The 26,517-nt window shown below is 44.0% G+C and overlaps 2 protein-coding genes across 2 annotated transcripts in view; one reads left to right on the top strand and one right to left on the bottom strand.

Annotated features, from left to right (window-relative positions):
• Nucleotides 1–16,561, top strand: part of ift80 (intraflagellar transport 80 homolog (Chlamydomonas)) — a 28,500-nt gene extending 11,939 nt beyond the window's left edge. The window contains exons 8-19 of the mRNA XM_035153865.2: nt 4,989–5,168; nt 7,000–7,118; nt 8,432–8,506; nt 9,043–9,206; nt 9,421–9,485; nt 10,481–10,616; nt 10,751–10,898; nt 12,654–12,825; nt 14,807–14,896; nt 15,026–15,198; nt 15,355–15,478; nt 15,946–16,561. Of these exons, the coding sequence (XP_035009756.1) occupies nt 4,989–5,168; nt 7,000–7,118; nt 8,432–8,506; nt 9,043–9,206; nt 9,421–9,485; nt 10,481–10,616; nt 10,751–10,898; nt 12,654–12,825; nt 14,807–14,896; nt 15,026–15,198; nt 15,355–15,478; nt 15,946–16,056 (1,557 nt within the window). The 3' untranslated portion in view covers nt 16,057–16,561. The remainder of the gene's footprint in view (nt 1–4,988; nt 5,169–6,999; nt 7,119–8,431; nt 8,507–9,042; nt 9,207–9,420; nt 9,486–10,480; nt 10,617–10,750; nt 10,899–12,653; nt 12,826–14,806; nt 14,897–15,025; nt 15,199–15,354; nt 15,479–15,945) is intronic.
• Nucleotides 16,562–22,036: 5,475 nt separating this feature from the next.
• Nucleotides 22,037–23,221, bottom strand: LOC118106344 (uncharacterized membrane protein C3orf80 homolog). The gene has a single exon (XM_035154791.2). It carries the CDS (start codon nt 22,823–22,825, stop codon nt 22,160–22,162), a length of 666 nt encoding a protein of 221 aa, XP_035010682.1. The 5' UTR covers nt 22,826–23,221; the 3' UTR covers nt 22,037–22,159.
• Between the last annotated feature and the right edge of the window lie 3,296 nt (nt 23,222–26,517).

The raw sequence follows: 26,517 nt of genomic DNA, 5'->3' as shown, positions 1-26,517 counted from the left end.
ACAAACTGCTTCTTTCTTTATCTACCCATCCATCCCGAGTACTTTGTGCCAGTATATCTGAATGAACTTAAGTGTGAGATTGAGCCACATTTGACTCATAATTGTCTTTTCCACTCGCCAAAAAACCCACTAACACCCGCTAACATCTGGCTTTTGTCTGCAATGGGAATTGATATAATCGGCATTCGCTCCCGGGTCAAATGACTCTGCAGCAGACACAGGTTTTTATCGGCTCTGGCTTCGATTGGCAGTGATGGAAACATGACACCACAGCGAGCTTCTTTATTTTGACAGTCTTGACGTTGCTGCTGCACCTTTTCTAGTGGGAAGTAATTACACACATTCAACTTTCTGCATACATACATAGCCGTCTTGGTTTGCAACGTCGAACATGAGACACAGGGTTAAAAAAATGAAAGGCATACTCCTTTTTTTCAACCTATTTACCCGTGTTAAAAAAACCTGCATATACCCGCTAATGTTGGTGTAAAAAAGGGTATATATTTCCACCTTTTGCTGCTATTGGCTCCCTCCTCCCTGTGTGTTGGACTACCTTGTGCTTATCAGTGTTTCTCCCGGGGCCCCCTTTACCTCTCTTTTTTTCTGAGTGAGTCTGGAGGAGGAGGGGGTGTTCCCTTAGGGTCCATATGAGTCTTGCTCAGCACTGCCACTCTGGGAATGGGTCCATGTCCAGCTGGAATCCCCACAGCTTCTGTTGCTCTCCGTTTCTTTCTCCTCCCCTCCCTCTTTAACGTGCAACCTCATTCTCTATAGGATCTTTGTCTGCCATCCTCATGGCTGCCAACCATTATTCTCTCTCAGAGAGTCTATCACTTCTGACTATCCATTAGACTGCCTGTCTTCTCATAGTCTCTTTTTCAGTGTTTTCTTCGCTCTAGAATCTTATGCTCTGTGACATGCCACCTTCTGTCTAATCGTCAGACTTTAGACTTCCCTGTATTCTCAACGAGTCCCTCTAATAGTTCTCCCCCTCTATCACAGTGAATGATACTGTATACCTGAGCCTGTGCTGGCAGTTTGCTGCCAACCACTGGCTGGCCAACATCTGGAAATTGCCGCTGCTGGAAGAGAATGAAACGGCACAGAGTTCTGGTCCTGATCGTGAACTGCTTATGTGGAGCATGAAAAGGCAAAAGAAACCAATGTATATTTATTAGACTGTGAGCCTCTATCTGTTTTTGTCACACGAGAGTGACGTTTTGTGCATTGTAGTTCAGATGGAGGAAAATGTCACAGTAAAAGAACGGCAGCAGAAGTAGGACACTCGCACACACATTTATATAAAGGGTAGGGGTGGAAAAACAAAAACAGGAGAGTTACACAGGAGACAAGATGAAAAGTAAGTCCAAGTGAAATCATTGGCAAAAGTCTGACAAAGAAAGAGCATGTGCACAACAGAAAAGATGGTGACTGAGCATTTGAAAAAAGACGAGTAAGTCTGGGAGTGTGTGTGTGTGTGTCAGAGAGAGAGAGAGCGGGAGAGTGAGGGAGTGAGAGAGTAAGAGCGAGGGAGCATTGTCAAACAAAGAGAGTCCTGAGTCAGCAGCAGAGCAGTTTTCTCCCCAGGCAACTGGGCAGGGCTACTCCTCTCTCTCTCCCCCTCTCTCTCTCACTCTTTCTCTCTCTCTTTTCCCACTTGCTTTACCTCCCTCCCTCTCTCCCTCTCTCCCTCCCTCCCTCCCTCCCTCTCCTTAAAAATCTGTGCTTTTGCGTGCTATTTCTTGCTCTTCGCTCTCTTCCTTGCTGTTTTCTGGCTGTATTGGGGGTGCTCCCTCTGTACATTGTGAACTTGTAGAAAGGGCACGAGCTCTGAAAAGGGCAATCGGGGTCTGTCTCACCCTGTAGAGCTCTCTTTACCTCACCTCTTTCATGTGCTCATAGGAATATTTTCACTGACTCCTTCATAACACATTTTGATGAGGTTGCCTGTTGGCCCATTGAGGTGGAGTTCAGAGTGTGAGAATCTCAAAACCGTGTTAAACTATTAGATGCAATACTTGCATGTAGACTTAATCCATCATCCCAAGGAGCTCATTACTTTCCCAGAAAGTGAAGATAATGGTTTCTCCTTTGTACTCTGGGCCCTTTGTGCAGAACAGGCTTTGCTTTTCTGTGTTGCCGGACTTATTCAGGCACACTCTGTGGAACAGTGTATACTGAGGTCCTTCTTGCAGATGATTGACCCCAATTTCTTTTTTCTTTTTTTGTGAGCGCATGTGTGTTTGTGTGCGAGCCGGTGTCTGTGTGTGTAAAGTGGGTTAGAGTAGAAGGCACTTGTTGACATGGTATTACTTTTACACCTCTCCAGAGTTCGGCTAAAGGCTTGCCTTGTTGGAAACCCAAAAGGAGGGGAGCATGAAAAAAGAGCAGAGAAAAGAGAGAGCAATCGGAGGGGTGGGGGGCGGGGTAGTGTGGAACTGTCCAATATATCCTGTAAAGTTGGCCTGGGCAGTGAGGCTTGGAGTATTGGTCTCCATAAAAGACGGTGGTTTCTCTTTCCCTCAAGTCTCTCACTCTCTCGCTCTGCGCTTCTCCCGCTCCCTTCTTTTTCTCCTCTTTACTTCGCCATCCCTCCATCTCTCCCTCCCCCCACCAGCAGGAGTAAGCATATGACAGTGAGACAGTGCCCTGCCAGCCCCTCTGGCAGAGTCATCATTCTTAACAGCACTAAATCACTACCTCTACCAGCTTGGCAAACATGTCACACTTGTGGAGAGAAAGAAGGGAGAAAGTGAAGAATGAGGGATAAAATGGAATGAGGAGTGAGGCTGATGAAGGCAAGGCGCAAATAGAGGGTCCTGGTTGGTTGTGCATGCCCCCCAAAAAAAGAAAAAGAAAGTAGAGCATGTGTGCAACTGGGGTATCACTTGAAGCCAGTCTGCCAATCCAGAGTTCATTAAAGGCTGTTGACGACGAGGGCTGGGCTGAAGGCAGTGGACCGAGGTCTAGAAAAGGAGGATTTGAAAAGGTTTCATTTTGGATGCACCCCAGGGTTCCTCCACTCATCTGTTGGCTTCCACATGGATCAGAATGGTGCTACACTTTGTCATTGTCCAATTTATTTGGGGGCTCTGTCATTTAGTCTACATCCATATAACTCAGTTTTCGTTTCAAACCCATCACCTGTGCTGTAGATACGCCCGGCGTCCACTCTATCCCGATTTTTAGAACCATTAAAACAGAGACGTTTGGAAATGCTGCAATCCTCGTTTTCAGACCCTTCAACCTGTGTGAAAACCTTTACATGAACTAAGTGATACAGTTTATTCTAGACCTCCCTACACCGGTGCAGTAGGTCCATTTTAAGGTAAAGAGTTTGATGTGCTGTGCCGTTTATAGCATGCCAAAACACAGTCAAATACCCAAATTACCCAAATAACGCCACACCTCACATCCCGCAGCTGCATGTGCACGAGGCAGCGAACACACTGAGGCCTTTTCTCCGAGCTTCACCGCAGCACTTGGCCTGTTGTGCCACACTTGTCTCTCCATCTCAGGGCAAGCAGGCAGCGCTAGGCTAACATTAGCAATTTTCTTCCTTCATAAGCAGTTTACAGTGTGAATGGGCGCATTTATGTGGAAGACCCTCTAACCCTCCCCCGACACAGAAACCACCTAGCCTAGCTCAGGTCAGCCGGCCCACTCGCACCCAAGGCAAGGGGTAGGTCGGGGGGGGGGGATGGGATGGGATGAGGAAGGTTGGAAGAGGGTGTGAGAAAATCAGTGCTAGTTATAACAGAAGATAATAGATATATAATAATGAAAATATTATATAGTTATATATGTATGAAACAGAAACACAGTATATGGACAAATACATATATACATGTTTACTAATACATAAGTATAAATAAATAAGTAGTTGCAGAAACAAATAATTAAATAAATGAAAAAATATAAAGTTCCTGTGTGCTTCAAGACAGAAGTAGTAGATCCGATGATCACACTGCTACAACCAATCCAGCTTTGGACGGAGTTAAGTCCACCTACCTAATAACATACTGACACAGACATGCATAAATACATAAATCGATAAATGTTGGTAGATAGAAATGAATAAATACATGTAGATATATAGGAAAAAACTTTTTCATCCCTCAATGTATTATTATTTATTTATTTATTTATTGTGTATGAGGTATTGTCATGCTTGAGTGAATAATTTAGGGACAGGGGTGTGGAAAGACAATAGTGGGAGAAGGACAGAGTGCTGGAAACAGATGAAAAATAAAGGAGTTATATAGAGGAAAAGGGATAATTTAAGGAAAGATGGGGGAAGTGTTCTTGTCTTGGATACTGTGAAGGGGCCGCACACCTCTCAGTTGTGTCTTCCACCTCTCAGTGCAGAGTCTGGCTGACGCAGCACAGCGGACATGGGGGGAAAAATCCTATTACTGTGTGTCTGTTACTCTCTTATTGCCTCTATCTCTCTCTCTCTCCCCCTTTGAGACTCTACCTCTTTTAAACCCTTTCTTATAAAAAGGGGGGAGAGGTCTTGTTAATCAGCTTTTGGCTTCAGTTTGGGGGCTCATATATAAACCCTCCGTTTTCTTCCATGCACCCCTGCCCCCTGTGTATGTAATAGATGAGGATAGCAGAGTGTATGTTTACGAGCGCGAGTGCTGGACTTGGCAGGGCCGAGTACTCCCTCAATGTCTCACAGTTCTCACAGGTCATCACAGCTCAATGACTGACTGACTGGGCCCCTGTCTTTCTTGCAGAGTTTACATTATGTGCACACACACACACACACATATACACACATATATATATACACACACACACACACACACACACTTACTCATACGCTCTCACTGCTTCTCCTCTCTAAACCTCTTGTTATTTCTTGCCCCTAAGCTGCCCCCCCAGGTAATTGTTTTAAGATTGTAGATAAATGTCTGTAGCCATTAACCATATTGTTTCTCTCCCTCTCCTCTCGCTGTCTCTCTCCGGTTCTCCCCCTCCAGTGGTCCTATGCGTTGGAGAAGCCCAACACGGGCAGTGTGATGAACGTGTCCTGGTCTGCAGACGGCACCCAGCTGGCCGGGGCCTGTGGCAATGGGCATGTAATCTTTGCCCATGTGGTGGAGCAGCACTGGGAGTGGAAGAACTTTGTGGTCACTCTTACGAAGAGGAGAGCCATGCAGGTAAAAAGACACATGCCCACACACACACACACTTCAAAATCAATGACAGAAACATGAGGAAGTAAGAACTTTTTAGTAAATCTCATTTAAAGTATATGGCTGTTATATCCATTTACTAAAAGGGTCACAATGGAAGCCCATCTTGATTCCTGGTCTATCATAAGAGTAAACATTTGAAAGGTTGAAGGTCTCCATAACCCATTAAACCCTAAGGTGCCAAATAAAAGAGCTCTCTAAAACCTGAGCATTGTTCCAAACAACCACCTGAAACCTGAGGGGTTTCTATAGAGCTGACAGAATTGCCATTGCCTTAAAAAAAACAACATTGAAGCTGTCAAACTCACAGAGACCCCCCTCTTCCTCCTCCTTCTCTTCCTCCTCTTCCTCCTCACCACCTATTTCTCTTACCAACTGAGCCTTGGTCAGTGGGTCAGCAGAATCTTTTTCATTGTTATATTCATTGTTGTTCAGGTCAGTGAATTACTGCTGTAATCTGCTTCAATATTGCTCCCCTCGCTTTGATCGGCAGCCGCAACTTAGAAAACTTTTTTTGCAGGCTAAGAGCACTAAAATACAAACTAGTATTTCAACGATTCGTGATGTATTTCTAAAAAAAGACATCTTATAAAACCTGCATGCGTCTTTTGCTGCCCCAGGAGAAGCACACAAACGTCTTACCCAGTCTTAAAGATATATACACGCATATGTTGCATCAGCGTTAAACAAAGATCTCTGAAATCATGTATGGGAGAAAAAAAAGAACAGATTTTCACCAGAAAAAATATTAACAGAACTATGCTTTGTTAAGTTTTCTCAACCTGATTTGATTGATGACACTACTTAAGAAGAGTATTAGTGACTGTGTGATGTAGAGAAGCAAACACTTCCCAGGCCTGGGCTCGTTGTGTAGTAGGACCCTCCCAGTGTGCTAGTGCGCAGCCCTGCAATGACAATGACTAGCCTGTGTAGCTGCCTCTCTCAATCCACCATTCTCTACTGTTTAAACTCATGCTAACCACAAGGTAGTGTTTAAATGCGGTTAACACACCCTAATGTACATACACACACACACATACACACACTTGTATACTTTCAGACAGGGATACACACGCACACACCTACAGCAACAAGGTCGTGCACATGCATGTGTGCTCATTTGTCATAGACATCTTTACCAAGTGCAGTTTTCCTAAGCCAAACAAAGTTGGATCATCATCCGTTTATTTTCAGCCTCGCAGGCGCTTTTCTGTCTCCCTCCTCCCCCTCTCCTCCTCGCAGTCCGTTTTAAAAAGTGCACATCTGCCAGCGGTTTGTGAATCAGCCAGCTAAATTTACCACCTTGCGGTCCAATGTTTTTTATTCCTGGTTGTGTTGCATGTAAATTCGGCTCACTGGAGGGAACGGAGGAGGAAGATTTGTAAAGCTGTAAAAATAACCCCACCTTTCACCTGGTGCTGGAAAAGGGCCTTTCATTCAATCGCAGAGAGAGCTGGAAGGAAGTATTTATCTATGCAGGTGAAAAAATGAGCAGCGACCACTGCTCGCACAAGCAGTAAAGACGTCTCTCTGACCACAGTTGCCCTACGTATACTTGGACACACTGTAGACTGCTTCCTGTGTATATTAAGAATAAATACACTCTGTGAATGTGAATACACTAAGCGAGTGTGTTCAAGCCTCTGTTGGTAAAGTCAGTGTCTCCCCTTTGTTGCTTGTGTATTTAAATGCAGCGTTTGCTCGGCAGTAAAAAGTTTAATCCAGTAACTCTGAGAACTTTATTCTTCTCTAATTTTTAATTAACTTATCCCGTCATTTCTTTGTTTGTTCTCAGGTGAGGGACGTGACAAACGATGCGGTGGACATATTGGAATTCAGAGATCGAGTCATCAAAGCCTCGCTGGCATGTGGTCACCTGGTGGTCGCCACCTCCCTCCAGTGCTATGTTTACAAGTCAGTAGCCTACTCCTACTTTTGTGTGTTTTGGCGTATTCCAGGTAACTTGAGCCGTTTTCACACATGAACTCCGGAGAATGTTCACACAATCGGGTCCAGACTTTCTCAACTTTGACATATGAAGAACACAGCAGGAGATTCTCCTGTCAGACTCCGAAGTGAAACATCATCAACACGCCCACTTGCTAACGGTGAATCCTCAAGACAATCACCTGCTGTTTTCTCACGTAAACTCACTCTGACATTATCTGCAGTTTTTATCAGGGGGCCGGGAGGAGAAACTCTGGACAATGTCCACAGCATCTTACTGACATTTTCTCATATACAGCCCCACTGGATTATTTCAGAAGATTTCCCAGAATTCAGTGAATGTATGAACTTGCACTATTTCAAGCACAACATTGCAAGCACACAGACAACTTCTAAAGTTGCTACAAATGGCGAGAAGACAATACAAACTCGAATGGGACTCAGGGAGCGCATAACTCTGCAAAGGCCCGACAGTCTCCTTAAATTCAGTCTAGCCATATATCAGTCCTATACTGTAAATATAGCAGATTTTTTTCATCAAGATCTCTTAATTATTTCTTTACAAATTCAAAGAAATATAGAAAAACGCTTGCAATGTTAAAGACGCTGAAAAAAAAAAACTCTTTCGACTCCTGTTCCAGATCTGCACCAAAATCGAATGGTTTTTTTCCTGACTCATATCATCATCCTTCCACCAAAGCTGCTTTCAGACATGCACTGAAGTCCAAAGATTCTCCGCACATTCTCCGGAGGAGGTGCATGTATGAAATGTCAGAGTGAGGTCCTCTGGATAATCTTCGGACTTTCTCCACCTGGCCTCCTAGTATGAAGTCAGCAGGAAGTCTGGTATCTCTGGTTAAAAAGCGTTGCCATAAATGTAGAAGACACCTACGAAGATGTCAGGAAGGTTTGTGGCGATAAGAGCTGACATCGCTGTAAAAAAAAATCACGCGATCTCCACAGCAGAATTAATATGTTGCTTCCTTCCTGGTTCCTTCGCCTGAATAGTGCGGAGGAGTTGTTGTTGTAAATGAGTCTGTGCAGAAAACGTCTGGCTGTATTGTGGATATGTGAAAGGCAAACTGCGGATAAAGTTCGGAGAATCAGGTCCGGACTTTATTAGCAGGTCATGTCAGAAAACGGCTCAAGTTTCCGGGAAGTTGTTTTTTCTTTTCCATCAACATTTTTTTTAAACTTTATGAACAGATGTCATACTTTGTTATTTGACATCTGTGTTTTCACTAATTTAGCTGTGTGTGCTGCTTGTTTCTTTGTGGCAGTTCGAGAAACTGGAACACTCCCCTCATCTTTGACCTGAAGGAGGGAACAGTGAGCCTCATCCTGCAAGCGGAGAAGTGAGTGTCTATTCCAGGAGCAGAGCAACAGGAGTTTGTTGGATCATCCATCAGCTTCACTAATGCTTCATTACTCTGCATTGACCACTCATCATGCAGCCAACACACACACACACACACACACACACACACACACACAGGCACTGTGCTCTCGCTTAGCCGGCGCTGTCATACAATAAGGTTGAGAGTGAAATCACCGGGGGAAATTAGATTAATATGGAGAAGCTCTTGTGCAATACTCCAGTGCAGCGTCTTCAACACTCAGCATAGAACTAAATGGATTACTGGCCATTCTGTCATCACAATTGAGTCTTTCTGTGTAAGTTAATACTGTCTTTATGTGCAATACATGTTTAAATTACCTGCTTGTGCCAGTTCATTAAAACGTTAACATCTCTTCATTCTTTTACTTTTTAACATTTTAACATTACGCTATCCCACTTCTCCGCTATCCCACTTCTCCACACATTAAAACATGAATCTATAAATACTCACCCTGCTCTCATCCTCTACATCTTCTTGTCTCCTCCTCCAAGACACTTTCTGCTTGTGGATGGAGCAGGGTTGTATGTGTTCTCCTATGAAGGTCGACTCATATCTTCCCCTAAGTTCCCTGGTATGAGAGCTGACATCCTAAACTCCCAGGGTGTCTCACTGAGTAACGACACCATTGCCATCCGGGACCAGAGTGATGAAAAAGGTGAGGGAACCACTGTCACAGCTAAAGTGTTTACAACATTTTACCATCACGTACCCATTTTGATTTCAGGGAGAGGTTCTCCAGAGCTGCAATCACTGATTATTTTTTGTATGGTATATTAAATAACAAATCCCTGTCTAAAAACAAATCCCTGTCTTATAAATAGCATCGACTGTGCCTCCTATTAAACTCTTGTTTCGTTGTTCCTCTCTAGTCATCTTTCTCTTCGATGCGCTGAGCGGGAAACCCCTCGACGATGGGAAGCCCTTGACCCACAAGGTGTGTAATCCTTTGTTTTTTATAGTGAAGTGAAGATGCCAGTTATGCCGCTCTACTCTTTTCATGGTTTGCTTTTCCAGAGCCAAAAAACACAGAGCAAATGTGTATTTGTATGTCTAGTAATTAGCATAGTACCAGCAATATAACAATTTGCATATGTATTATAGCATTGGAGGTTATATTTGAAAACCCTCCAATCGGCACAGGCTCAACGAGATGATCTTTATTCCTCAAGTCTCTTTTTTTCTTAAAAATTAAAGCACATTGTTGACAAAATGATCATGAAATTGATGCTAATACTCATTATCCATGTCTTCTATATGAATCATATGGTGAGGATGCCAAGGGGTTTTTTTGGCCATGATTATTCAAGATGTTGAATCTGAATAGACCCAGTTGAGGGAAACACTATTTTCAGAGCAACTGACTGTGCTAAAAATATACGAACACACATCCAGATTGAAGAGGGACAATAAAAACGAAGTAAAGAGAATGGGGGAAGGGCTCTGAGGTCAAACTTAGAGGGAAAGAGACAAAAAGAAGGAAAGAAATAGAAGAGAAGGAAAAGAAGTGGAGGTAGCAGTAGTTACTGTTTGTCAGCATGGCTTTGTCTGCCAGGACTCCACCGCTCCAAGACACTGCACCGTGGCCAGCTGGCTCTGGCCAAATACACACAGACACTCACAGACACAGGTTCACGCACACATATACCCCCTCAGTGTCTATCTATCTCTTTCTCTCTCCTACACACAGACGCACACACTTGGCAGAAAGGCGTTTGGGTCACGGTACAAACTGCTCTCCCCCTTTTCCTGATCTTTTGTCGTACTTCCATCTTTCACTCTGTTGCCTCTTACCTTTGTGTGTGTGTGTGTGTGTGTGTGTGTGTGTGTGTGTGTGTGTGTGTGTGTGTGTGTGTGTGTGTGTGTGTGTGTGTGTGTGTGTGTGTGTGTGTGTGTGTGTGTGTGTGTGTGTGTGTGTGTGTGCGTACATAGCTGGAGGTGGCGGAGATCGCTCTGAACCAGTGTGGCCCATCCACCGAGAGGAAGATCGCCTTCATAGACAAGAACCGTGACCTTTACTTGACTTCTGTGCGTCATCTTGGACGAGAGCCCAAAATCTGCAAAATTGGTGAGCCAGGGAGGAGGGAGGGCTCACGAAAAAAGTCACAAAAAGTGCAGCGACTCTCTTTGTTTCTATACACCAGTATTACTGTAGAAAACACCGGCTGAACAAGACTGTTGTGTGTGTTTCCTGTCCCATAGGCAGCATGGTTCACAGTATGGCATGGAATGACACTGCTAGCCTCCTGTGTGGAATCCAAGACAAGCAGTTAACAGTGTGGTACTACCCAAGTGTTGTCTTCACTGACAAGGAGCTGCTGCCGAAAACACTGTACACAAAGGACTGCAGGTAGATATTCAGAGTCTCTTGCACTTCAAAGCCCCTTTTCCACTGGTCAAAAACCCCACTAACACCTGACTTTTGTCTGGAATGGGAATGGATACAATCAGCATTCACTCCGGGGTCAAATGACTCTGCAGTCCAGCTCCGATAGGCGGGTGAACACGCCATTTTCTTCTTCTTTGTTATTTTGGCAGTCTAGACGCTAACGATGCTCCTTTTTCTGTGCAATGTAATGACGTGCATTGAGCTTCAGGGCGTTGGCGCTTAAAAACTATGAATGCTTGTGTCCTTGTACTTGGGAACAGCATGCAACAGCTATTTTCTTTTCTTCGTATCGTGCAAAATGCAACACTGGCAAGACGGCAAGGTGAGAGAGCTTCTCAGCATCCGGCTCGATCGTGACATCGAGCATGACTCTTTGGGAAATGTAAAAGGAAGCAATCGCCTTTTTTGAGCATTTAAAAACCTGCGTATACCTGTAAAACAGGTGTAACCTAGAGATTACGGATGCATTTTAGCATAAACAGCTCATACTGTTCTCCAGAGCGATGGGTAGGTTACTACAGAAGCAGTGATTTAAATTAAAATCAAAACCATAATTACAAGCATTCAGCAGTCAGCGCAAAATCTGCCATGACAACTTTCATGTGATTTTAAAACAGTCATGGACGAGCAGCAGTAGGAAAAGAGCGATAGAGGCAGTTTTTTTTTTAGTACCTTTCAGCTCATTCCCAAAGGTACAACACATAGCGCTTTAGGCTCTCCTCCCTGCCAGCGGCTGTCAGACTGCACAATGCTTCCTTCCCAAAAGTCCTCAGCTTCAGCCAGTGCAGGAGGCGCTAAGGCAAAGTGCCTGCACATCAATACAGGCAGCGCTGGACTACTTTTGCACATCTCTGCTACACTGATCTGAGCAGTGGGTTTTGGGTTTTTATGATCATATTGCACTTGGTGTAGATTTTTTTGCCTCTCTCTGAGGTTTATAGCTCACTGTTGTTAACTCTTACTTTACAGACTTTTTAAGTCGGAATACATTTCCTATTTATTGGATGGAAGTTTTGGAATTATGGGTTGGTTGCATTTACACAACCTCCATTTCTGTTGCAGTTTTTTTTTTGCCTGTAATTTATCAGGGCTCTTGCAAGCAAATGTTTTCCCGGGAGTCATTAAAAGTTTGCTTAAATGCACCAGATACTAAATGGCAGAAGCAAATAAGTAAATGAATACAAACGCTCCATTTTGACCCATGTGTGTAGGTTTTGAGGATATCTTTGATGGAAGGCAGTTTGGACCACGTACAGTGCTCGTTACAAAAGCACCACTGTCACTGTGTTATTTCATCAATTCAGCCAAATAGTGTATGTGGTGAGCTCCCACAAATTACTCTTTGTATCAGACATTTTGGCACCTGCACTTGCACACATGCAAACTGGCAATACCTGTGGGATAAATAAGTTGATAAATGTATTCTTAATTAGCACAATCCATCATCCTGCATATGTAATCATGATAGATATTTTGTTATATTCAGTCATTTAATTTTTTTAATGTAACAATAAATATTTGCAAGAGTCACACAGTTCCTTGCTGCGAACAAACGATGTAGTTACATACGTTTCTTCACGTGTGTGTGTGTGTGTGTGTGTGTGTGTGTGTGTGTGTGTGTGTGTGTGTGTGTGTGTGTGTGTGTGTGTGTGTGTGTGTGTGTGTGTGTGTGTGTGTGTGTGTGTGTGTGTGTGTGTGTGTTTGCCCTCTTCACAGTGAGTTCAGCCGAGCCCCCCACATTCTGAACTACGTTGGCACCAAGGTGACGTTACGCCAGGGAGACGGTTCACTGGTGTACAGCATCGTACCTCCCTACCCGGCCCTGCTTCACGAATACAGCGCCTCTTCACGCTGGGAGGATGCACTGCGCCTCTGCCGCTTTGCCAAGGTCAATAACCAGCACATCTCTATTCATGTTTGTTACGACTGTCAGGATATTGGATTTTCACTTAAATATTGTCGTGGCCCAAATAATTCACAATTGATTTATTTTAATAATAATAATATTGTTATAATTACTGCTCGTAATAATAGTATTGTCAGTCAGCTTCATTTTTAATTTTGTGTTATATCAAATTTTTACTATAGCACTATACTAATACTATAATAATAAAATACTAATACCTACTAAGGTGGTACAGACAGACAATGATGGTCAGAGCGGCCAGATACCAATTTTCCTATTATGATTCCCATAAGGATTTAAATATTGTTGGATGAATATACACACTGTTATCATATGATTATCATTACAAGAAGTCTTTCCTAATAAATGATGATTAGTCATTCTCAGAAAAGTCACAGTGTGTACTAATTGTTCCAGTGAAGGAACTCAATCTTTCTTATATCTTTTATCTTAGTGTTTTAAATGATTTCTTTACATTACATTCGATTTCCCAACATATTTCCATTGCTTCTTCTCACTAAATGTCTTTTCTACTGAGAATATATATATGACTGTATGACCCTATGTGACTTAGTGCTGCAGTCTCTGGAACAGTCCAGGATCCCGTGTCGTGTGTCACCTTCACACACACATGAAATGAGAAGGTAGTAGACAGGTTTATGGGACCGGAGCAGCAGGCTTTAATTAGCCTTCAATTAGCCTGGTGACACCATTTACCGGATTTAGCCCCCTAGACCTCACTCATAAATACACACTCCACTATATGCATGCTAAAACTCTCCACACACACACACACACATGAACACAGCATGAGACTACATTTGCTTGGGCGATGATGCAATAACCACAACCATAAAAAATGGACGCTAGTAACAAGACAAGGGTGGGACAGAACGGATCGAGAGCGAGAGGGAGACTTTTTTTTAAAGAGATTTTTTTTTTCTCAACTCCTCCCCCATCGACTTCTGGTAAAAGTTTGGTGGCAGCGTGGCTTTTCCCAGAATCCCACTCCACGTTGTCGGTAAACTGTCAGCTGATTAGAGTTGACACACGAAATGGTTTAGAACCGTGCACACATAGAGGAATATAACATACAATGGACCACATTAATCTAACTATGTAATGGGCACAACGAAGGGAGATTTACAGAGTCCGATTTTTGTATCAAGTTTATTTAGGTGGTGGTAGTCAGAGTTATTTGCTGTTTCCAGGAGTGGTCTCCAATCAAAGCTGTTTGTCTCAGTGATGGACATCGATTAAAGGGGGAATTACAGAGTGGTGAATCCAGTCTGCTTAGCTGTCGCTCAATAGGTGATTAAAGATTCCCTTTGATGGACACAGCTGCAATGAATAAAGTGGTGACACCAGATGTTGTGTACTGCAAATATCTCTTGTTTGTTTTCATGTGTGTCATCCATGTTTTTAATGGCTCGGAGCGTGACTACAGTGAAGTCTGCCAGGATATGAACAGGATGTAATAAAGACACCATCATACCCGGTCTCTGTTCAGACTCCTACACACTCATATGTGTGTATGTTGTATATCTCTCAAATGCAAATCAGCAGTCCCCATCACTACTGCAGTGACCGTTCTAAACCTGCCTTTTTGGAATGGGCTGTTTGCTTGACCCATGGTGATGCTGGTTGCAGATTTCTTTCTGAAACTTTAAAAGCGACCTGCAGTAATTGAGCCGTGGCGAGTAAAGACCAGCTTGTGGCACTGAAGGTGCAAAGAGAACGGTTCTCGAGAAAAGCATTTCTGGAAATATCAGATAGATTCTTTGCTGTAATCATAATCACTGCTCACTAAAACTGGTTTGCTTTTATTAGAAAATGTAGTAGTAATGTGTATATACTGCACTCATATCGATTAATCAATAACTTATATATATCCGAAAAGAAAACATGGATAGTGTGAAAAACAGCAGATTGTGCTCACAGCCTCTGCTCCTCATCTCTACAGGACCAATCTCTGTGGGCGTGTCTGGCTGGTATGTCAATGGCCAACAGGGAGCTGACCACAGCAGAGATGGCCTACGCTGCCATTGGAGAGGTAAGGGCGTTAGTCAATGGCTGATTCAATCTAGAACAGTTAACTCGAACAATTCCGACATAAGTCTTAGATTGAAAGTATCAGGTGTCTCATTCTCAAAGCTCTTTTTCTCCTCCTCTCTTCTTTTAGCTACCAAGAGTGCAGTACATCAAATTCATAAAGACGCAGCCGTCGAAGGAGTCGTCCTTGGCCCACATGCTGTTGTTCAGTGGTCTCATCCAGGAGGCCGAGGCAACTCTGCTACAAGCAGGACTCATCTACCAGGCCATACAAGTCAACATTAACCTTTTCAACTGGGAGAGGTAAGACTCAGGTGTTTCTGTTGTTTTCGGGGATGCGTCCGCTCAGCTTAGTGATGATTATCTTTAGGAGAGTGTCAACCATTAGTTTTGAGGACGAGCAAGTGAGAAGTCCATAGAGGCTGGATGTGTATCTACAATTAATCGTCTTGTGTGCAGGGCCCTGGAGTTGGCTGTCAAACACAAGACCCATGTGGACACTGTGCTGGCCTATAGGGAGAAGTTCCTGCAGACATTTGGCAGGAAGGAGACCAACAAGAGATTCCTGCAGTACGCTGGAGGGGTAAGTGAGGGCAGCTTGTCTGCTGTGCTGCAGACTTGGTTTGGGGTATGATGCATTTTTAACAGCAGAGGGTGTTTTTTTCTTTTTGTAACTGTTGTCGTTGGGTTTCAGCTCATTAGCTTTTTATACGCTGCTTATACACTCCTCCAAAAGAAAAAAAACTGCTGCTGTTCAATCACAATAGACTGCGGAGCTAAAAACAAAAAAATGGTGGAAAGCTTTAAAGTTGTTATTGCTGTCCACTGATGTTTAATCTCATAGATTTCTTGGATGAGCATCAGTGTGGTGCCTTTAATAAAATACAAAACTAGCATCATCAGTACCACACATTAAAACACAGCCCTCCAGCTTGATCCCTGCCTTATGTTGTCATTCGGCCAAGTTAGCTGCTTTGCATGATCAGTCCCATACTCATCAAAACAAAGTGGAGTAGCTCATTTCCTTTTGTCTCCCTGTGTCTCTGCCAGGTTGAGGTGAACTGGGAGAAAATCCAGGCGAAGATCGAGATGGAGTTGTCCAAAGAAAGGGAGAAAGCTGCGAACGCCTCTGTGAGGAGCAGCGTGGCAGCACGACGTTAATCTCTTCTCTCTCTCTCTCTCTCTCTCTCTCTCTCTCTCTCTCTCTCTCTCTCTGTCTCTCTGAAGTGCCTTGAGATGTATGTTCACAAAGACTCGTGGATACGATTTGGGTGGTCAAGGTCACAGTGGCCTCAGAAAGTGTGTTTTTGGCCTCTTGAACATGATAACTCTATTCTGCCTGTTAGGAAATTTCCTATTTTCCTATATTTTAACCAGTTGTCTCTTGGACTCAAAGATGAACTGATTAGATTTCAGCTGTCAAAGGTCACAGGGACCTCATATGAGTCTGGAAGAAAATGTATGTAGACTGAAACTGCACTGGTTGGTGGAGGCATACAACCACACTGCAGTCATTCTAGTTTTGTCACTGATATTTGGTGTCGTGTTTTATATGAAAATATATTTTTGTAGTTAATGTATACGTTTTTTCCTTCTGTAAACACTAAAAAGAAAATCTATTAATAAAACAGATGGTGTATATATTGAGCCCAAATATCATCTCTGACATTGCTTCCTCTATTTCCTTAATGTCTTGATGCTTCACTGGTTTTATTCACAGAGTAATATACAGAGTTTCTTTTTCAGCTTTGCTTATAGACACAAAATGTGTTTCTGGGTCCAATATATCTCTGAACCTCTCCCTGAGTTATTCTTGTATTTCCTTTTCTACTGAGGTGTGAAACCAACTGCTCGCCATGTGTTCTATTGTTTATCGGTACTATGATGAAACCGTCTAAGAAGCATAGAGACACACGTGGCCGCTTGGCTCGCTGTCATTAGGCAACCGTCCTTTTTATTGTCCGACCCACAGCCTGACGTGCTGAGAGCGATCACAACATCCCTCTTTCTGGGTAAAGCTCCTTTCCTGTCAACATGCATAAATAAGTAATGCAAAGCCCTACTCTTTGCTGTAGCAGTTAACAGTTCAAGTAACATACTAAGCTATTAGCAGATAGCCTCCTGTCAACAAACAAATCATCAGCCTCAATAAGAATGCATGGCTTCCCCCTTCCACTTACTCATAAGCTTATGCATAGGACGGCCATGAAACGTTTTCTTCCCCTATGCTTCTGTAAACACTTCCCTGTAAACATCAACAAAAGTAAACCTCAGCAAACATTTACAGATATGACAGTAACAACCAGATTTTCTTTTTGATTTTGTCTCATAGGGCTTTAACAGGGTGTGACATCCTCTGCCCTTAACCCTCAACAAGAATAAGGAAAAACTACAAAAAAAACCTTTTAACAGGGTAAAAAGAAGGTAGAAACCTCAGAGAGAGCCACATGTGAGGGATCCCTCTCCCAGGGCGGACAGAAGTGCAATAGATGTCAAGTGTAAAGGAGAACATCATCAAGATAAAGGTTTTAGCAGCATTGATGAGGGTAAACATTTTGAAACATAACTGAAGGTCACTGAATTGATGGACTATTGTCAGTAATGGTCGAGTATCTGAGGAGAAATACTACATATCAAGCAGTCCTGCTGCAATCATAGTCCATGGTCAGCTGCCACCACCACTCTTTCCTTTCTTTTTATTTTGAAGTGTCTTTTCCTTTAGCGTGTGTGTGTATCAGTTCACTCAGGGTCACTGTTCACCTCACATAGTCCTTTACTTATGCTGGAATGGCCCTGACTCTGCAGGATGAGGTCTCTCACACTGATGTCTGTTGGCTGGAGTCACGTGTGATAGGTGTACTCTCGTAGAGCTGTCTTCTCCTGTGATGTTTCAGGAAAGTCACCCGGTGTTTGTGGTGCTACAGACGTTGGTGAGAGGTGGAATCTGTAACTTTGCAGGTTGTCTCTGGGCATCTCGACGATATATGACCTGGACATGTCCACTGAAGACACCAATGTACCTCTCTGGTGCATTTCTCTGAGCCAGACATGATCGTCACATTTCATGTGCTCTGTATCTTGGCAGGGACTGCTGTTCAAATCTTCCCCATAAGTAGTTGAATGGGACTATGTCCATTAGCCAGAGGAGCAGCCACATATAGGCCATGAGGCCCAGATCAGGATCAGTGGACATCTTGAGAAGATTTTCGATTGTCCTTACAGCCCGCTCCACCTTCCCGTTGCTCTGTGGAAAGTGTGGACTGGATATCACATGTCTGAATCTCCAATCATGTGCAAACTTTTCGAATGACTCAGACACGACGGGTCCGTTGTCTGAGTACACCCCCTCGGGAATCCCACGATGTGCGAAGATAGATTTGCGGTGTTTGATCCGAGCTTCTGGTGATGTGGGTCATCAGAAGTAGTCTGGTTACTTCAAAGAATCTCAGGAAATAGTCCGTGATGACTAAGTACGGTTTGTCTCCCATCTGAAACGGCTTTGCTCCCACAGTAGACCATGGCCTTGACGGGAACTCCATGGGAATTTTTTTCTGTTGTCTGCTTGGGCCCGGCCACCTCAGTTGGTGATGCTGTCCGCTCACTTCGCTGCTGCCAAAACCTAACAGAACATCTTGAACTGTGAGCTCACGGTCTGGAACACTCTTCCAATTGATATTTGTCTGGCCATACTGCACAGTTCCACTTCAGCTGCTGCAGTATGACATCATTGTCTTGGTGCGTTCCAAGTTCTATGAGCCAGCATCCAGGTTGATCTCCTCCTCCTGAAGACCCTCTGTTGTGCTGTTTACAGGGGCTCGGCACAGCACATCTGCAGTTGCGATCTCTTTGCCAGCCACATGGGATGTGGTGTAGGAAAATCACATTAATCACGTATAATGGCATTGTATACGTGGAGGCAGTTCACCTATGTTCCTCGAGCCAAGCATTGGGACCAGAAACTCGTCCCGATGAGGAACCTCTCACAGGCCCATGTGGAGACCAGCAGTTCCTCCTGACACATACTCCACTGACTTCCACTCCTCATTGTCTCGTCTGTGCAACTGCGCAGAGACTGTAGTGTTTCAGCATTTGGGTCATTCAGTACCCGGGCCCACATATTTGACTTCCTCAGCAGGTCTCTCTGCGCATGTTTACTCGACCCGAGACCTGTTTGAGAACTCCTGCCTCCTGCAGCCATGACAATCCTCTCCGGAGACCTTCGTCGCTGTCCAGATGAGCAAGTCGTCCATCTTACACCGAACTCCTCCCAGGCCCCTCCAGAATTAGCACTTCTGAAAGTGTTGTGGGGCCGACGAAATTCCAAAGCACAGATGGTTGTAAGAATACCACCAAATGGGGTGATGAACGTGGTAACAAGGGAGGACTCCTGGGATGGAGGAATCTGCCAAAAATTCGGTGTTGGCATGTACCTTTGAAAACTGATTTATTTTACGCTTGGGGAGGTCAGAGCATAATCTTACTCTTGTGCCAGGGCCTCTTCACTTTTGAGACAACACCTTTCAGCACCATGCCATTCAGCTCTTCCTTAGTTTTTGGTTGGAGATGGATGGTGAGGCACCTGGGAGGGGAGAGGGAAAAAGGCTGTGCCCCCGGTTTCAACGTTGTACTCCATCTTCCCTAGTCCGGAGAACAGCTCCTGTTGGACAGATTCCAGACTGACATTATCCTCTGATGTCGTGCTGCAGTGATCAGCAGTGGTGTGCATAGATCCTCCACGAAATACATGCCCTCTTTCATGGTTTTATTTCCCTCACTGACAGCGGCTGTGTCCTCGACCATATCCCGATGATGTGGACCGATGCGGTAGAACGTGATCAACATAATCTTGAAGAAACTGTGAGTGGACACCGGTGCTGAAAGTAAACGGTAGATGTAGGAAAACCTATTGATGGGTTCCCTCTCCCAGGCTGTTGTTGTTTTTGTTTTTCCTGCACTTTAAGCCACTTCTTTCTCTTTATTTTATTCCCTATTCATCCCTTCTCTCTAAGCCTATGCTCACAGTGTGATAAACCATGGTCCTCCAGACCATACATCATTAATCTTTGCTAAGACTTATCAGCGAGGAGTCGGGTTGCACATGCATTACCTCTGAGAGTGGCCACACACGGTGGAAAATGAGGACTAATATTTGTGTTGTCCTCGGACTCCCGCTTGAACATCACAGCGTATACTAACCAAATTTAGTCATGTGAATAAACCTTTTACGTATTGCTAATGAAAAACAATTTATTGGATGGGTTTAGTGTTTATTTAACCCATTCTGGGTATTCTTACTACATTCCACACTTTACACCAGACATTTTGAGCCTTATCCGTAAATAAAGAATAGAAAAGTCACATTTAGATTTCTAGACTGTAAATATTCAACGTTTTTGAGGCTAGGAAATACAAAACAGACATTTCACTTTTATTAAACCCCAGAGCCATATACACACATTCGATGACTTGCGAAGTCTCATATATTAAATGTTCCGGCCATACAATGCAGCTTCCTCCATAAATTCAATTCCCCAGATATAATGTAGAATTTATGAGGAGGATAATACTCATTGATTTGACCTTTTTTTATATAGTTGATCCGTCCAGTGAGTAATATAATAACTGGATTGTTGATGCAGATTCTGATGTTGCTCACACCAAATCCATTTTTGTGTGTATGTGTGTGCACTGTATTTGTGTGTGGCTGTCTCTCTCTCTCTCTCTCTCTCTCTCTCTCTCTCTCTCTCTCTCTCTCTCCACCGTATGTCCTTGCAACTTAACCAGCGTCCTCTCCCTTTAGCCAGGGGATGTCCCAGCTTTATGTTATCGTATTACATTCTGGGAAATGTAGAAGACTACGTTTTCCCTCATAGTCGCAGACTCACTTTTACAGTTTAGATATTGGAGCCGGTTCACTATGAACTGCACTGATCACGAAACCAAACAATCACACCCCTCATTCTTTTAAGAAGCTCCCCACACATGGCTTCTTGCATCCTGGGGTCACACCCCATCCACCCATCAGTGGGTTCTAATCATGGATTTAATGCTTTTAAGTGCAAACTCCACCCACCCACAAATGTCCCTCTGGAAAGGAAAGCCATCAGTGTTGACTGTCGGCTCTGCCATCATGTTCTGGCCTGTATTGGATTACACAGGCCACCACCACAATCTCACTCAGACTTTTAGAGTCAGGAGCATTAGAGGAGCTCAAACGTTTTATGGATCCTGAAGCCCAGGAAGCATCTTCTTGTGTATATTCTGACAGAAATGGAAATGTTACTTATTGTGAAAGCTTTGAAAAGCTGTCTGGTATTATGTCGCCATAACAAATTAGCTTTCTACAATCAGTAGAAACAGGATTCAGTGTCACAGGACGATATAAGCACCGTCTTATGCATCATTTGAGAAGTAAATAAAGTTACACAGCGCAAACATTTTCAGTTGATTGACAAAAAAATTAAGTGGCAGCTATTTTGATAATTGATTGGTTTAGTTTTTAAAGCAAAATTGCCAAAAAATGGACTTGATCCAGCTTCTGAAATGTAAATATTTGCTTATTTTCTGAACCAGTGTTTTTTAGGAACATTTTTATGGACATAATCACTGTTCTGTGGCTTTTTATTGGCCAAATAATGTCTAAGAATTGTCTTAGGTGGAGCCAACATGAGCATGTATGCGTAATTTCTCCAGAATGTTACACTCCCATGCTGATAATGTATAAATTAACAGACTGACCAAGTATTAAAATTGATATTCATTCCTTCCCCCACTTTCAGCACCACGTCAGGGGTTACTGAGGTTACTGAGAGAGAAAAAAATCTAAATCTTCTTCTTTTTGGATGCAAATTCAATAAAGAATAAATAAAGAATAGCAGGTCTCCGGAGCTCAGCGGAATATTTAGAGTAAGAAAGGAGGAGAATTTGACAGAAGAAAAACTGTTTCACGGTGCCACTTAAAATCGAGGTGCTGAAGTAAAACTTAATGCGATTGTACCGGAGCCAAATTAGCTGTCCCCAAACACAAAGAGCGTCGATTCCAGGCGCCTTCGCTTATTTTATAATCTCCATCACTTCAACCCAAGCGGTCATTTGCATACAAAAGGAGCGTAATCCCCTATAATCTTACAGAACACGCACATTTTTCTCAGCCTCCTCCTTTATTCTGGACATTCAGGATTATAATTGCACTTGAGTTTGTATCTCAGCAGGATGATCACCCTGATGGTATTAAAATAAGAATACTATATTGTCTCGTTCTCCGTCACACTGAGTTCCGTGATGTCCTTGGGCTGTGTTGCGGTCCTGACACCTCCAGGACATCCCGCCTCTGCTCTGCAGCCCTCGGCCCCGCCGCTCTCACTCTCCCCCGACCGCTCCTCTCATGTTCCGCCAGCAAGTTATCATCCGACCGGTCCCTGTGCATCTCCTGCATGCTTTCCTCATACGTGGGCAAGTATTTGACCTCGTCGTAGGCCGGCAGGCTGGGGGAGGTGAAGTCCCCCAGGCTGTACTCGGGGTACCGGTCCAGCAGGGAGTCCTGGGACGCTGACGCTGACGCGTGCCCGTGGAAGAGGGAGGGCTCCTCGCTGCGGTCCTGGTGCGGGTGCCGGCGGGGCCGCGGGCAGATGATCCGCTGGATGAAGTAGCCCATGGCGAAGAGCAGGAGCAGGATCAGGATGCCCGACAGCTTCCGTGTGAACCAGCCCACGTTGTCGAAGAAGATGTGGATGGGGAGCTTGCAGCAGCGCACCGCGGAGCTGGCGCTGCCGTTCCCGGCCACGATGGGCGGGCAGCACTGCTGGCCGTCGCCGCACTGGACCTCCCCGCAGCTCCGGAGCGCTTGACAGGCGGAGACCAGACACGCCGACAGGAGGGTGCCCGTGGCCCCGCGCGTTGTCCTGCCGCCGCCCGGGAAACTGGGCATCATGTCTGGATCTCCCGGGATGGAAAGTCACGGGCGTTACGTCTCCCCCGTGCGTGTGATGTTGTTAAAGTCCGATAAGGGGTGTGTGTGTGTGTGTGTGTGTGTGTGTGTGTGTGTGAAGCCCACAGGTCTGCCTTCCTCTCCAGATGTGCACTAATCATCTGCTCTCACCCAGACGCTGCAGCGCGGAGCGGGACAGCAGGTGCTCCCCCCTGTGAGGACCTGTCTGTGGGCTGATGGGATGATGATGGGATGGAGCAATGATGAGATTCATGAATAATCTCACATCATTAGCATCCGTTTCTCAGCATGTCCTTAAATCAGCCCACACATCTGGTCTCCAGCAGTTGACATTGTCACGTTGACCCAGCTCCGTCCTGCTTCACATCAACAGCCTCTTCTCTGATGGGTGTAAAGTCTGCTGCAGAGCCCCATGGTCTGTGCTGGTGTCAGTTCCGATTCATGCACAGGTGGGAGGAGGGGGTGACTCCCAGTGGTGGAGAGTAACTGAGTAACCTGCGTTTACTCGAGTACTTCCAAGTACTTCACAAGTTTATTATTCCTCCACTGCATCACATTATGGTGTTCTTCTTTAATTTAATGGCTTCCCTCTTTATTGGGGACTGTTTTATTGGCACTTTTTCACAACAAGACAAACAATACAAATGCTTCCACTGCATAAAGCGACAAAAAGTACGACCTGGAATTCACAGAAGTCCAAAGACCAGTCCGAAAATGCCAGTCAACAGCAATGTGGGCATAATGGGAGACTGCCCCTTCCACCAGGAGGGGGAAAGGTATACAAAAAGAGCTTTAGTTTTAATTGGATGGTTCACCCAAAAACGAAAATTCACTCATTATCTACTCACCACGATGCCAATGGAGGGGTGGGTGAAGTGTTTGCGTCCACAAAACACTTCTGGAGTTTCAGGGGTAAACAGTGTAGCAGCCAAATCCAATACAATTGAAGGTAAATGGCGACCACTCGAATTTGAATGTCGGGGCTTATGGACACTTATGGACGCTGTTTACCGCTGATGCTCCAAAAGTGTTTTGTGGACTCAAACACAAGTGTAATTTTGCACAAAAGAAAAATACTCAAAGTTCCAGATTACGACTTTATTCTCGCAAACTTACGACTTTATTCTAGAAATGTCATTTTTTTCCTTCAATGTAGTCCTAATACTTAGTCATATGGTGTCATCTGATGCTTTTTTTAAAATACACGCCCCGCCCCCACTCCCCATCACCTGGTTCTGTTCAGCCAATCAGATTGTGTCGTGCCCTGGACTGACCCCGCCTTTCCACCTTTAAATACGAAAGAGTAAAAGTCATGAGGGCGCCTCCCTGTGGAGAGGAGTGTGTCACACAGCATCAGGTCAAACAAACAGCTCAATGAGGAATGAACAGTCATTGTTTAGAAGGGGACACATGTGTTTTCCGTAGAGCACTATTTCACTGTGATGCATTTAACGTCTACGACTATAAAGATTCATGTTTATGAAATTAGGAAGTAAATAAGGAAGTAACTTTTGGAGGGAAACTGCAAAGGCCTCACCTCAAGGCCTGTCCTTACCTGCAAAAAGAGGAGGAGGAGGAGGAGGAGGAGGCTGGTTGCGCTGAAAAATAAGGTTTTTATGTTGTTGTTTTTTTAACAATTACTGCCACAGCAAACGCTTTCTTTTTTTCATCACTGCTGTTGAATTTCCAGAGGCCACTAAAAACATGCTGTTTCACTTGTCGGTTGTTTGTGTGACACTGACGTTGTTTTTATTAGTCTTTCTTTAAAAGTTAACTTACTCTGTCAAACTTTCACAGTAAAATGCTGGTGAAGGTGAAATACGGCCAACAGCAGAAGTATGTGTAGTTTGATGATTTGACCTTCTGCAGTTCCATGAAAAAGGGGTGCTCCTGCGATAGTGATGCTGTTCTCGTTCTCTAAGGATCCACATACCAAGAAAGGTTATGTAATAGTCATTATTGTTTGCGTGACACTTTCCTAGCCTACAACCAAGAAATGGCACTACCCAATAGTAAACAATTATTTATTTCACTGCAGTGTTATTTGTCTCATCGCTAAGTGTTACTTTAACTCTGTTTTGAAGAGGAAACTCTGGCATAGTGTTAAATGTTTAAGTATTTTGAAAATGTCAATTTAACTCAAAAAGGTGTGGATCTATAAAAACCCTTAAAAAGTGTTCAGATCAACTCTGTGGGAGTTAATTCAACACAGGACTTTTTGCCGTGCACTTGATGATCATCGTCCCCAAAAGGCCGAACCGTTCTTCAAACAGAATCCTGCATGTGCTCACTGTAACCAATAAATAAGGGTGAATGCCCCTGATGGAAGGCGCCAAGAGATCTACCCCTCTCATAAAAAATGAATCGTTCCTGCAGTGCGGCTCGTAATGGCCGCCATTAGACGAGTGTCGGGATTCCCATTAGTCGGGGCAACGTCCCGGAGAACCGTGTGTCTGCATCGCTGACGAACATAACCGTAAAACTGAATCTCCAGTTGTCTCCTCGCCCCGATGTGTTAATTCACACTAAAGATGTCTCTCTGGATGAGATCCAAGAACGACAGACAGCACGCACTGCTCCACAAGTACTGGAAATGAAGTGATTGATTAAATCCTTCCGATTCCTTTGTTGTATTGCTAAGAATCCGTGATTGTATAAATAGATTTCTGCTGTGGTTGTATAGATTGACCAGGGTCACTTTTAAGAGCCACATTTCCTCATTGGATCCGAATGGATAATGGCTTCTTTTCCTCTGTTAATAGGACTTATGCTATTAAGACAGATCAGAGAAACCTACAGCTAAAGTCTTATGAATAAAGGGGATGTTGGGGATGAGATACATGTTTTACAGTCTTCACGGTGTAAATCATGTAGCGAATCCCCCAACGTCTTCATGTCACTAATTGCCTGTGTGCATCCCTTTGTGTCCTCAACCAGGCCTAATGCACAATTCTCCAAATCTAATTTCTGGCGCATTATGACATTAAATTCAGCAGAAGGGTAGCATCGTGCAGACTAATTTATGCAGCATCGTATTTCTTTCTGTCATCCACCCCTATTAGGGAAACATGATCGCAGGGCCCCCTTCTCAAACCAAATAACTAAACACACAATCAATAACCTGTGGACCTCGGGCTCTGAGTGTCGAGCTCACAAACCCTTTTTCAGTCCAGTGTTGCCAAGACTTTCCCAGCACTTCTGCTATTCTGCTGCTCTTATTGACATGCATAGAGAACAACTGCTATTTTTGTTCACAGCTTCCACTCTCCACAGAGCCCGCACAGAAGAGAATTACCACAATATCCACTTTCAGTAAAGGTTGACCCCCTCTCTTATGAATTACTAACCCGTATGAGCTTAGATAATATAGAATAGAATAAAGAACTTTATTCTCCACAAAGAAAATGGAAAGATTAAATGAAAGTACATCATATTTTCACTGATCAAAAGGATTCAACAACGATATATTTAAAAAAGCAATAGTCACTTCCTTTTTTCTCTTCTCTCTCTGAATATTTCTCTGTCTGAAGTCTGTTTCTAATCCACCACATCCTGCCTCCATTTCTCCTCTTCCCCCTGAAATACACCACAAAGTGCTGTTCTTGTTTGAGATGGATTGATTGAATAAAATCTCTCTTTGCTGCCCCACCACCGCCACCACCCTCCTTGTTGTC

Source organism: Hippoglossus stenolepis, chromosome 4 (genome assembly GCF_022539355.2).
Source record: "Hippoglossus stenolepis isolate QCI-W04-F060 chromosome 4, HSTE1.2, whole genome shotgun sequence".
NCBI lineage: Eukaryota > Metazoa > Chordata > Actinopteri > Pleuronectiformes > Pleuronectidae > Hippoglossus > Hippoglossus stenolepis.
The sequence above is the reverse complement of the archived record's forward strand: the minus strand, read 5'-3'. Positions and strand labels throughout refer to the sequence as shown.

Coding starts and splice junctions, on each gene's coding strand:
- LOC118106344 (XM_035154791.2), bottom strand. CDS start 22,825: ATGATGCCCAGTTTCCCGGGCGGCGGCAGGACAACGCGCGGGGCCACG.